At 30.6% G+C, this 10,732-nt stretch overlaps 3 protein-coding genes and 1 long non-coding RNA gene across 7 annotated transcripts; 2 read left to right on the top strand and 2 right to left on the bottom strand.

Annotated features, from left to right (window-relative positions):
* Positions 1 to 936: 936 nt before the first annotated feature.
* LOC122527708 lies at positions 937 to 3,357 on the bottom strand. The gene is made up of 6 exons (XM_043652107.1): positions 3,219 to 3,357; positions 2,649 to 2,787; positions 2,162 to 2,579; positions 1,545 to 2,059; positions 1,294 to 1,485; positions 937 to 1,210 (listed from the first exon to the last, which is right to left on the bottom strand). The coding sequence occupies exons 1-6, from the start codon at positions 3,336 to 3,338 to the stop codon at positions 1,068 to 1,070; spliced, it is 1,527 nt and encodes a 508-aa protein (XP_043508042.1). The 5' UTR covers positions 3,339 to 3,357; the 3' UTR covers positions 937 to 1,067.
* Positions 1,931 to 3,742, top strand: LOC122527710. 2 transcript variants are annotated; one of them, XR_006306397.1, is made up of 3 exons: positions 1,931 to 2,061; positions 2,145 to 2,603; positions 3,210 to 3,742. It is a non-coding gene; the product is annotated as an uncharacterized LOC122527710 (long non-coding RNA). The 2 variants fall into 2 exon arrangements; XR_006306396.1 differs by having other exon boundaries at positions 2,145 to 2,612.
* On the bottom strand, positions 3,597 to 10,440 carry LOC122527709 (slit homolog 1 protein). Of its 2 annotated transcripts, XM_043652108.1 has the most exons (6): positions 9,822 to 10,439; positions 5,472 to 5,601; positions 5,143 to 5,401; positions 4,744 to 5,060; positions 4,292 to 4,662; positions 3,597 to 4,221 (listed from the first exon to the last, which is right to left on the bottom strand). In XM_043652108.1, the coding sequence occupies exons 3-6, from the start codon at positions 5,392 to 5,394 to the stop codon at positions 3,983 to 3,985; spliced, it is 1,179 nt and encodes a 392-aa protein (XP_043508043.1). In that variant the 5' UTR covers positions 5,395 to 5,401; positions 5,472 to 5,601; positions 9,822 to 10,439; the 3' UTR covers positions 3,597 to 3,982. The 2 variants fall into 2 exon arrangements, with proteins under 2 accessions (XP_043508043.1, XP_043508044.1); XM_043652109.1 differs by lacking the exon at positions 5,472 to 5,601 and having other exon boundaries at positions 9,822 to 10,440.
* On the top strand, positions 5,562 to 8,877 carry LOC122527707 (ATP-dependent DNA helicase Q5-like). 2 transcript variants are annotated; one of them, XM_043652106.1, is made up of 11 exons: positions 5,562 to 5,729; positions 5,773 to 5,902; positions 6,114 to 6,235; positions 6,303 to 6,467; positions 6,549 to 6,731; positions 6,797 to 6,967; positions 7,032 to 7,137; positions 7,214 to 7,322; positions 7,404 to 7,631; positions 7,705 to 7,857; positions 7,925 to 8,877. In XM_043652106.1, exons 2-11 carry the CDS (start codon positions 5,788 to 5,790, stop codon positions 8,853 to 8,855), a joined length of 2,283 nt encoding a protein of 760 aa, XP_043508041.1. In that variant the 5' UTR covers positions 5,562 to 5,729; positions 5,773 to 5,787; the 3' UTR covers positions 8,856 to 8,877. The 2 variants fall into 2 exon arrangements, with proteins under 2 accessions (XP_043508041.1, XP_043508040.1); XM_043652105.1 differs by having other exon boundaries at positions 5,562 to 5,902; positions 6,549 to 6,725; positions 6,791 to 6,967.
* Positions 10,441 to 10,732: the final 292 nt, after the last annotated feature.

Below are 10,732 nucleotides of genomic sequence, written 5' to 3'. Positions count from 1 at the left end.
TCTATTGCAATTGATTTTAAGAATTTATTTAAAAGCTAATAATTAAAAGTGCTTTTTTTTATCGTTTATAATGAAAAAGATTTTAGATAGATGAAAGAAAAAATATTTACATATCAAAATTCTTCAAAAAACTTGTAATATTTATAGAAATTATATAAAAATTATTACTTAAAATGCGAAATTTAGTAGGAGAAATAAAAAGATAGATGACTTTTGCATACGAAAGTGCCTTATAAATTTGAAAATGACGCAAAAACTATAAAATTTAATAATGTAATTAATTTTTTTTTACATACAAAAAGAAACAAGAAAAGAAAAGAAAAAGAATTGGAAACTATAGATGAATAATGGGGGTAAAAATACTCAGTATATCTATAATAAATCATTTAGAATGTAAATTGGCAAACAAGGTACAAAATCGTTATGTAAGTTTAAGCAATAAGAGACCGATTTCACGATCTCAGAGTGTGCATATAATATATTAGTATTAAAAGATTCATCTTTCTTTTTTGTTTCTTCTTTACATTTCAAATAGAGACATAATTACGCGATATTTATACATACTCATCACGCATGAGACAATAGAATAATTATTTTAAGAACAATTTATTTCCTGTATGTGCAAGAATATATTTGTAAGTAATTTAGAGACAAAAAAAATCATGTTCTACGATTAGTATAGAATATCATATTAGAAATACATAGATTCTTCGTGTATACGTATATGTCTATGTACAGACTTACATACACATATAAATATACGCACATACAGATAACACAAAAAAATCTATTTAAAAGAATAGCATTCGAGATATTGTAAAATGGGATTGTATTTATATCTTTTATATTAGACAATATTCTCTGCCTATTTTTTATTTCTTAAGAAATATCTATTTTTACGATTTTATATATACACTATTTTTATTTTTATTTTAGATGAATTCAGAGAAAACAAATTATTGTGATCAATATAAATACTTTTGTAAATATCGTTAAATTAGAACATAACGTAAAAATCAACAATTTTTAAATGTATGTATACTACTTCCCTAGAATATTATTTTTAATCATGTCTCGTCTCTGCTTTCTCTGTTTATTGTGCGAGATCTATAACGACTGGCTTTAATTAAGTTCAGAATAGGCGACGAGATCCAGTAGAGTCCACCGAGAAATTGTAAAAGCGCCGCGAGACTCAAGCAGAGGTTTGTGTCTGTAATCAGAAATTCTTTTCTATATGATTTGTTTTATTAATTATCCTTACGTTCGAAATAAAATTTTGTTACGAGAGCTTACCGTGTATGAAATAAACACCGAGAATGCATAAACCTATGATAGTTGAAAATCCTTTATGAATGGAACGAACCATTTCGGATCCAAGAACATCATATAAAGGCAAGTCTTGACAACTCGTTAAACTGCCAATACTGACACCGCCCAGAGCAATAAAAATCACCATCCACAAGTAGCTATTTACGTGATTTAAACCTAGAAATATATTTTTTTCAGAATACGAATGAATCAAAACACACTTTTCTATCACTTGCCTATTAAACTGATACCACAAAACCAAGACGCTATACCAAAATATAATCTTCTATTCTGATTTGTGAATTTTAGTACTTTGTAACTAATAAAATTTGGTAGAAAGGTACTGAAGCCAGCCGTGATGGGCAGAGACATCCAAACGTAATTATGTTGAAGCATCACACTTTCATTATTTAAAATGGGTAAGAAGAGCCAGAAGAAAAGAGTTGACACTTTCATTCCAACCCAGCCAATTATTGCAGCCCAAAATCGGAAATTTTTGAGAACTCGGAGTTGATACTGCCATTTCTTATCAAAATGGACCATTGGATTTACAAATAAGTCCACATCTTCATCTAAGTCTTCATAAGCATAAATATTATTTCCTTCGTTTAGCAATCCTGCTCCATGTGTCTTTTCATCAGGTTGATCATATTCAAAATTTCCTACGTTATCTTGACCACTCGAGTCCTTATGAACGTTGAAAGAGATTTTTATAGGAAGTTCAGTATCTTCCTCGGTTGATAAAAGTAAACTGTAAGTAAATAATTAAATATTTGTTTTGTACATTAAAACTACTTAATAATGATTAATAATAATATGAAATATTGTTATTTAAGATAATCTGAAGAAGGACCTGTAAGGAGAAGTTTGTTCCGAAGAAGGCAACCGAAAAGTCAATGTTCCAAACGCAGTAGGCAATAACATAATAGTTATTAGTTGCAAACCAGTTCTCAGTTGAGCTTCGTGTAACAACAAATTTGTAATACTTGGGATGAGCAGAAGTCCGAAAGAGACTGCAACGTTTCTCAACATCAAGGCTACAAGAAGCTTTCTTCTGAAGTACTTCCTCAAAATATAGTCACTCAGTAATGTGACAAAACTGGCGCCTATGCCCATTACTGCACCTGCACTACTGTTGGCTAAATAAGCACCAACTCCACCAGTTGCAAGATATCCAGATGCTATGATTCCAATTATCAGGAGAAGCACTCCTATTATGCCTACCAAACGTGGAATTGACGCCATACTCACAACCATCTTTGTCCAAGGATCTAGAAAGAAGTTATAAGAAATTGGTAATAATTGTTAGAAGATCATAGATTACTAAATTGTTTATATACCTGCTAGATTCCAGAAGGCAGTAAACAATATAGGCGTCAAAATAATTTTTTCATCCCATACGTCAAAATCAGTGGATTTAGTTTGATGAATATATTCCAGGACTACCCCGTACATCACTAATATACTTGGAATAGTCATCTGTAAAGATAAGAATAGAATTTTTATTCCAAGTATGAAAACTTTTTAAATGTGAACAAGTTAATATCTATTAATATTTATATTATTTAGTGTTTAGAAAAAAATTAGTATTATCGAAAACATTTACTAATTCCTTAATTTTTTAAAACAGTAGTATAATGACAAAAATTTATTTTGATTTCATAAAAAAATATGTGTAATATTGTGGCTCTTAATACGATTATGTTATAATATATATTTGTAAACAAATTGGATCTTACAATTTTTTACGGATATTTCCAAGACTATTCTATGTAAAATATTATATTTAATATTGTGGAAATGAATTAAAGAATATGGCTTTAAATATCCTATATAAATAACGCATAATATCAAGTATTATTAAATTAAAATGAGAGTCATTCGTGTACTTTTGTATCTAGATTACTTACCTGGACTAAAAATACTCCACAAAGAACAATCCATGCGTAACCACCATCAGGAACCGTGGGTCCTAGCTCCGGGAATGACGTGACGACTTCATCGAGACGAAGACGTTTAGTTGAGGACATTATTTATTATATAAAAACTAAATAATTTGATCAAGTGTATTTGAATTTACAAGAACAATTTTGTCGCATACTGGAGACATTCAGGTGATTCTGAAATCTATTATCTAATCTTATTGAAGATGCCAATGGTCTGATAGCCAATGATAAGGAATAGCAATTCTAAGAATATTATGTATGTACATATATTTTTTATTGAAGGCAGACAATTGACCAATGGCTAAACAAGCAGGGAGATTTGATAAGAGGAGTGAATACGCATATAAATATAAATATATAACATTTATTCGACGCTAAACATATTCGAGACAATAACATTATCAAAATTGCATGTTCTTTGCTTATAATTATGAAGTCAACAAGTGTTAATGTCGCAACAATAGCTTATAAAATAACATATTCTATGATTTTGTTTCTATCTTTTTTTTTTAGTTCTAAATTAATTATCATATATCATATTATAAATACTAATGCCTCATTATATTCTCAGTTTTGGATTACTTATGATACAAAAGAAATTAAATACTTGCGTATTATACAGTAAAAAAGAATGAAACTTCTCAGTAGTTCAAAAATGATTGACACATTTTAAAAGGATAAATTTAGTTAAATTTTTTTCTCCGTTAATTTCTAATGGAAGAACTTATTCACAAATCTTCGCGAGTATCAGCTGCTATCGAAGTGTATCTCACCCTCTTGTTCATCGAGTCTAATATAGGCTCGATTTTTTTTTGTAGTTTTGTGCGTTGCACGTAAATTAAAGCGCACACCAATCCTATTAATACTATAGAAAGGAAAAAGAGCAGAACAGTTGCACCGCGTGGAGTTGATGAAAACAATCTCGGGGTGCAATTCTTCGTTTCGTATATTTCGTGTGGTATTCCATCTACAAAAATAAATAACATTTAATTTCGTATAGTATTCGGCGAAATATTTCATCGAATACAAGTACATACCTTTGTAACACATCAAATTGTCTTTATTACGAACGAACACTTTCGTCTTTTTCATCCACTTCATAAATGGATTCAATTTGCAGGAACACTCGAGAGGATTTCCAGTAAGATCTATAGCTATGCTTTGGTTGTGCTTGATAAGGGCATCCATAGCTTGCAGATCGTGTTCTACGACTTTTGTGAACTTATTTCGCTGAAGATCCAAGAAACGTAATTTATGGAGACAAGATATGTTGAAATGCAACGCAGTCAGTGTGTTATCACCGAGGTAAAGATCCAAAAGGTTCGGGAGATCACAGAATACATTACTATCCCTGAATTCTGATATTTCATTTTGCTCTAAATGGAGCTTTATCAGTTGTGTTAAATTACTGCGATGAGTATAAAATGTCATTAATAATTTATAAAGATTAGAATCATTTTATAAGGATTAGAATTTATCAATCTGATACCTGTTGACAAAAATATCGTGTAACGTCGCTGCAAGATCTCTCGGTAGACCATCCTCGAAGGCATCGGTTAAATGAAGTTCTAAGAGGGACACAAAATTAGAGAATACTCTGGGATGACTTCTCGCAGGATCCAGCGAGAGTTCATTGAAATCTAAAATGAGTCGTTCGACACGTTGAACATGATGGTATGCCTTCCCGCGAATTTCTCTTATTCTATTGTTTGACATATCGATCATTCTTAAATAAGGCAGACTGTCCAGAGTGCCGAATACGTTCCATGGAAGTTCTTCAAGGTAGTTCCCAGTGAATATAAGCACCTAAAAGTAATACAAACGTGTCAACTGATTTTTCTATAAAATCTTATGATTATCAAAAAACGTTCATCTTTAATATAATGACTTGTGTTTCATTTGGTAAATGGGACAACGGCGTTACATCAGAAAATCCTGAATTAGTACAATTGACAACATATTGATGGCGATTCTCGTAACATGTTCTCAAACAGTAGCAACGATTTTCAAAAGACGGCCCACACTCCACTCTAGCGTTTTCTAATGTCTCCAACGAGTGCCAATTAGGATCGTTGCAATCATTGGATAAATCAGCAGTGGTTGTGCATATTAAAAGGAACACTGCGTGAAACTTATTCATTATGCATCTGAAACAAATTGTAAAATATAATTTCAAAAGATAGATATTAATTTTGCTCAAATTTCTGTCTTACTTACACGTAAATTCATTTGCCAATGCAATAGGCGAAATGTAATAAAAAATTATTAAACTGAGAACATATCTTTTGTTTCTTTCAAGTACTATGATTGTAATATTTCGTTTAATGTTTTAATATTTTTTATATATCTGCAACAAGAATTTGTAATTTGAATACTCCCGCAAAAATTGTTTAAAATTGGAACTAGGTTATGATTGGCTGAAACATATTGGCGGTTAAAGTGAATTTAAACTTAACACTCCATCAAACCACTGAGGTTAGTTTCTCATGATAAAACGTGGGCGAAGAGTAGGTTTTAGGTAGGCAAAAATTAAATGTTGTTACAACTTCTGCAAATGAAAGATTGTAAAAGTGTTTTAAAAAATGTTTTTGGTTATGAGAACTTTAAAAGCAAAATTCAAGAAAAAGCTGTTGTTGCTATTTACACAGGTCAGTACTCTCTTTTTATGTAAAAATGTTTCTTATTATTAAAAATTAAATTTATTAAAAGCTTTATTAAATGTTACAATATATAAAATATTATATATAATAATAAATATACTGAAAAAGTGTGTTATTCCATATGTTATTTCATTGTATCATGAATATTATAAAATTTTATTTAAAAACATGCATCAAAAAGTATGATGGATAATTATAGGTGTAAGATATGTACTTATATCTATGCCTCCTGGATTTGGTAGGTCCCTTTGTTATCAATTACCTGTTTTCTTACGAAAGGGAGTTGGGATTGTTTTTTCTCCAAAATTATCTCTTATTAAGGTAAAATTCCTGATACTTTTAAAATCTTAATTGATCAAACTAGATTAATTGACTGAAGTATTTTCAGAAAGAAGTAGATTTTTTAAAAAGCAAATGCATTAATGTTGGCTTGTTGTCCAAAAATACAAAAATATCTGAAAGAGATAATGTCATAAATGATTTAACATCAAAGTATCCAAAAATAATATTGTTATATGTAACTCTTGAAATGAGTACTATGACATATTTTAAGGTAAATTATTTTATTATTTCAATTTTAAGATATTTCCAATTTTAAAAATATCTTCTAGTTAATTTAATTATACATCAACAGGAACTTTTGATTTCATTAAAAAAACGTAACTTATTGTCTCACATTGTATTTAACGAAACTCATTGTTTAAGTGAATGGGGATATGATTATAAACCTGGTTATAAAAATATAAATACATTTAACAAAGTATTGGAACATGTTCCTAAAATTGCAGTAACTACAACTGTTACTAATAAGGTAACAAAAATAGTTTAAATTATTGTCAACAAATATTTGATCTTCTTAATTATACATTTTAACAGGTAATGATAGACATCTGCAAATTTTTGACATCAGAACATGTACAAATTTTTAAAATACCCGTACAAAAGATCAATGTATACCTTGATGTGTGGTTTGTTGATATACTTTATGACCCTATTGATCATCTTAAAAAATTTATCACAACTGTACTTAGCCTGTTTGATTTATCCAATAAGGTAAATTTGTTTGTTTTTTCATGGCTCTATGAGATACATGTTTATGAAAATTATCTGTACTCAGACACATAAAGGTTTTGGCATTATTTACTGTAGAGAAGTGTCTACTGTGGAATTATTGCAGAATAAATTAAAGGACCTAGGTGTATCTACACTTGTTTATCACCATAGTAAGCAAATCGTCAACTAATCGTTAATCTTTTTATTCCTGAATCCGAGATTTAATGATGTAATGATGTATTCTAGAATTAAAGAATAGTACGCAACGTCGCATTGAAAATGAATGGATATCTGAGAAAATTCGTGTTATCATTACCACGTATAATTATGGATTTATTTATAAGAAAAAGATTAGGTCTGTGTATATTGCAATAAAAAAAAAAAATTTATCCCTATACACAATTCCAAATAATCTATGAAATATTTATTTAATCAGATGCATCGTTCATTGGACAGTACCTGAGAATATTGCCAAGTATTATAGAGAATGTGCACAGACACATTTGGAAAATGATCATGCATATTGCAGAATATATTTTAGTACGGAAGAACATTCTTCCGTGAAACTCGGTATCAAAAATCACAAACTAATTAACGATTTAGAACATACTCAGATACGATTAAATGAATATAACAAATTTGTATCTTATTGCCTTTCAATAATGTAAGTTTAAATTATTCAAAATATTCGTCTTTTCCCACAATTTTTCAAAACTAAACGATAAACTCTCGCTTAGGTGCCGGCATACAATCATTAGTCGATATTTCGGGCACATAATGCCACCTTGTAAAACGAATTGCGATGTCTGTAAAGACGAAGAAACAGCAATGATTAGGACGCATAAATTTATTGCATATTCAGAAGGGTGTAAAGGAGTAAAATATAACATGTGAGTATCATTAAATCTCAATTTTCGAACTTTATTAATTTTCAAGTATGTATCTTTCAATTCTTAGCTACGATGTTAATGAGGATTTAAAGAAGCATCAACAGAAACAGCTTGAAGAACAATTAGATGTAATTCCAAAAGTTAAAGAAGCGGAAGTTGAGAAAGCAGCAGAAAATAGTTTAAAAATAGAACACACATTAACGAAAGTAACAAAACAATCGAACGTGACTCCAAAAATTGCAGAAGAATCAAAAGATAGCTTAGAAACGAGACATAAATTATCAGAATCCTTTGACAAAAAAATTACCTTGAATAAGAACTTCAATGTACAGTTCATTAAGTTAAACAAGGGAAAACAGTTGCCAGCAGAAAATATTTCTCTTAGAAAGACTGATCACTCAGTAGATAGAGACATTAAAAACAATACAGAGAATACGGTGAAACCTGCAAAAGATAATTTACTTGCAATACAGTCAAGTATACCTGTGATAACGCAGTCTTTGCTGAATAAATACAAGTTAGACACTAAAGCGATATCTTTAGAGCCTTGCACTTCACGTAGTAATATTTACAACTCTACTAAAAAAATAATTACTATTGGATCTTGCAGTAATAAAAACGAGCGAAGTTCCTCGAATATTTTAAAAGTCGATGACGAAATAAAGATGGGGATCGGAAAAGAGGATCGTGCTTCTAGACAAAATTCTCGCGGGCCAGTCATCATTGAAGACAAACAGTTAGATAAAAGCTTGAAGAAACGTTTCATCACTGTGAACACGTGTCCTGAAAAGAAAAGAAGGAAACTGGAACTCGAAAATAAACCAACTATTGGGACAGAAATAAATAGAGATGGAGGAAATGCCTCTGGTTTCTGTGTTGGACAGATCAGAGATAATACAGATGAAAATTCGACTCGTGATAATAAGGGGATAGAATATATAATAAATAAGTATAAACTAAACAAACATTCAATAACACTGATACCAATGAAGAAGTAAAGTTACCACGAACTAATAGTTTGTTTTAAAAAAATGCTAAATATGCACAACATCGCATTTATCAATTATATAAAATATACCTGTTATTGTTCTTTTCAAAGATTCAATTATACCACAATTAGGGCGTAAGTAAGAAATATTAAGATATATTATGTATTTAGAATACAATTGTTAAAAATAGCATGATTAGTGACAATTATCAATATGTCAAACGCTAGCCGCAGTAAAGAATGCCTCGCAGTAGTTGTTATAATTGTCACGTATTTTTTTAAGTGCGTCTATTTTCATGGTTTTCATATGAAAAGAATATTTTTAGGCCCAGCACAAGGTAATTTTTATTTTATTTCGATCGACCGAACTGAGAAGCGAAGTATGTATGTAGGTCGTCGAGTCATACTCGTAAAACGTCAAACTTGCTCACCCACGCAACAGGTGATACTGAGCACAAAATATTGTCACTGTTCTACAATGTTATCTGTTTATTTTGTCTGTTATGATTGGGTTAATATTTAAACTTCATTTCATTTTTTTATTGATCATAAAACTAATTAAAAAATTTACTTATTTTTAAAATGTGTAATTTTTGTGCAATTAAAAAATTTTACGAAATACACATTACTACTTTGAATATAAAGATCTCCAATATTTGAATTCTTCGATGTTTAATTCAAAATTTTTTCCACTAATCCATTAACTTATACTTTCCAGCAAATCGTCAAATAATCATTTAAGTTTTCCATCCTAGGGAAAAAGGGAAAAGGAAATTACAATTTTCATGTTACAATTCCAATTAATATTATTCAAGAAAAGTTACTATACCACACTTATTTGCATTACTATTTGAATTATTAATTGTACAAAACTAGAATTATTAATTGTACTGTATCCATACAAACGATATCATTTAGGGGGAATGTTTCACCGGTCCAAAAATAAACAATTACTTGAAGTATCATTGGTACTCACCGTTCAAAGCAGGAGGTGGGAGAAGAAGAGAAGGTGGAGGAACGAGATCGTGATTCATCGAGTTCACCGGTGAATTCGTTTTAGGAATCACTGAACGAATCTCTTCGCTTTCATTTTGTCTTGGTATTTTTTGTTCAAACTTAAATTATTGCTTCTGGCAAACTTCTATGTTGTTAATTAACATTAATTAACAAACTCGTCAATGAAACGATATAAATTGTATCGATATTAATGATTTAAACTATTTATATTCAGGCAACGAGAGGTCGCGCTAATGCAGTAACGTGGAGAAACAATCTGTTGGAACGAACGCGACACCGAAAACCGAGTCACTGGATGCTCGAAAAAGTCTGGCAGTCTGGAACAAGACGGAAAAGAGAACTCCTTGCTGCACGGTGGACAACATTACACTTATGTAGAGGTCGCAGTGCGGACGTAGCAGCCGCACCTGTGTTCCCTCCTTCCATCCTTCCTATGCTTTTTCTCACTTTCTCCTTGCATCTCCGTGACCCTCTTTTTTCCACGAATGTCGAGCTCCTCGTGCTTTTCCCCGAGCCGTTCTTTTCTTTTTTGTCTTTTCTTCTTTCACCTTCCTTCCTCTTGCCCGTCTTTTATCCCATCTGATTGTACGTTCTTTTCTTAGAGCTTCACTTTTCGGCGACGATCAGGCTGATCCAAATTTCGCAATTGCTTCAAATATATACATATATACATTGTATATTGAAGATGAAAAGCATTGTGCAAGATAAAGGGATCAACATAATATAATATCCGTAATATGCACAAGAGAATGTAATTTATTCGTATTAATAATAAATATCAGATAATATAAAAGACGAAACTTTCTCCGTAAAAAACTAAGTATTAAAAGGAGCAATGATCATTCCCATCGAAAAATAAGAAGAAACTTA

This window comes from Frieseomelitta varia, unplaced genomic scaffold (genome assembly GCF_011392965.1).
Source record: "Frieseomelitta varia isolate USP_RPSP 00005682 unplaced genomic scaffold, Fvar_1.2 scaffold_230, whole genome shotgun sequence".
Classification (NCBI taxonomy): Eukaryota; Metazoa; Arthropoda; class Insecta; order Hymenoptera; family Apidae; genus Frieseomelitta; species Frieseomelitta varia.
This window is presented reverse-complemented; position numbering and strand designations above follow the sequence as displayed.

Coding starts and splice junctions, on each gene's coding strand:
- LOC122527709 (XM_043652109.1), bottom strand. CDS start 5,394: ATGAATAAGTTTCACGCAGTGTTCCTTTTAATATGCACAACCACTGCT. Junction 5,061..5,142: donor ATTTACCAAATGAAACACAA/GTCATTATATTA, acceptor TATTACTTTTAG/GTGCTTATATTCACTGGGAA. Junction 4,222..4,291: donor CAATTTGATGTGTTACAAAG/GTATGTACTTGT, acceptor TTATTTTTGTAG/ATGGAATACCACACGAAATA.
- LOC122527708 (XM_043652107.1), bottom strand. CDS start 3,338: ATGTCCTCAACTAAACGTCTTCGTCTCGATGAAGTCGTCACGTCATTC. Junction 2,060..2,161: donor GAACAAACTTCTCCTTACAG/GTCCTTCTTCAG, acceptor ATTTACTTACAG/TTTACTTTTATCAACCGAGG. Junction 1,486..1,544: donor TTGTGGTATCAGTTTAATAG/GCAAGTGATAGA, acceptor ATATATTTCTAG/GTTTAAATCACGTAAATAGC.
- LOC122527707 (XM_043652106.1), top strand. CDS start 5,788: ATGTTGTTACAACTTCTGCAAATGAAAGATTGTAAAAGTGTTTTAAAA. Junction 5,903..6,113: donor TGTTGTTGCTATTTACACAG/GTCAGTACTCTC, acceptor GGATAATTATAG/GTGTAAGATATGTACTTATA. Junction 7,323..7,403: donor ATTTATAAGAAAAAGATTAG/GTCTGTGTATAT, acceptor TTATTTAATCAG/ATGCATCGTTCATTGGACAG.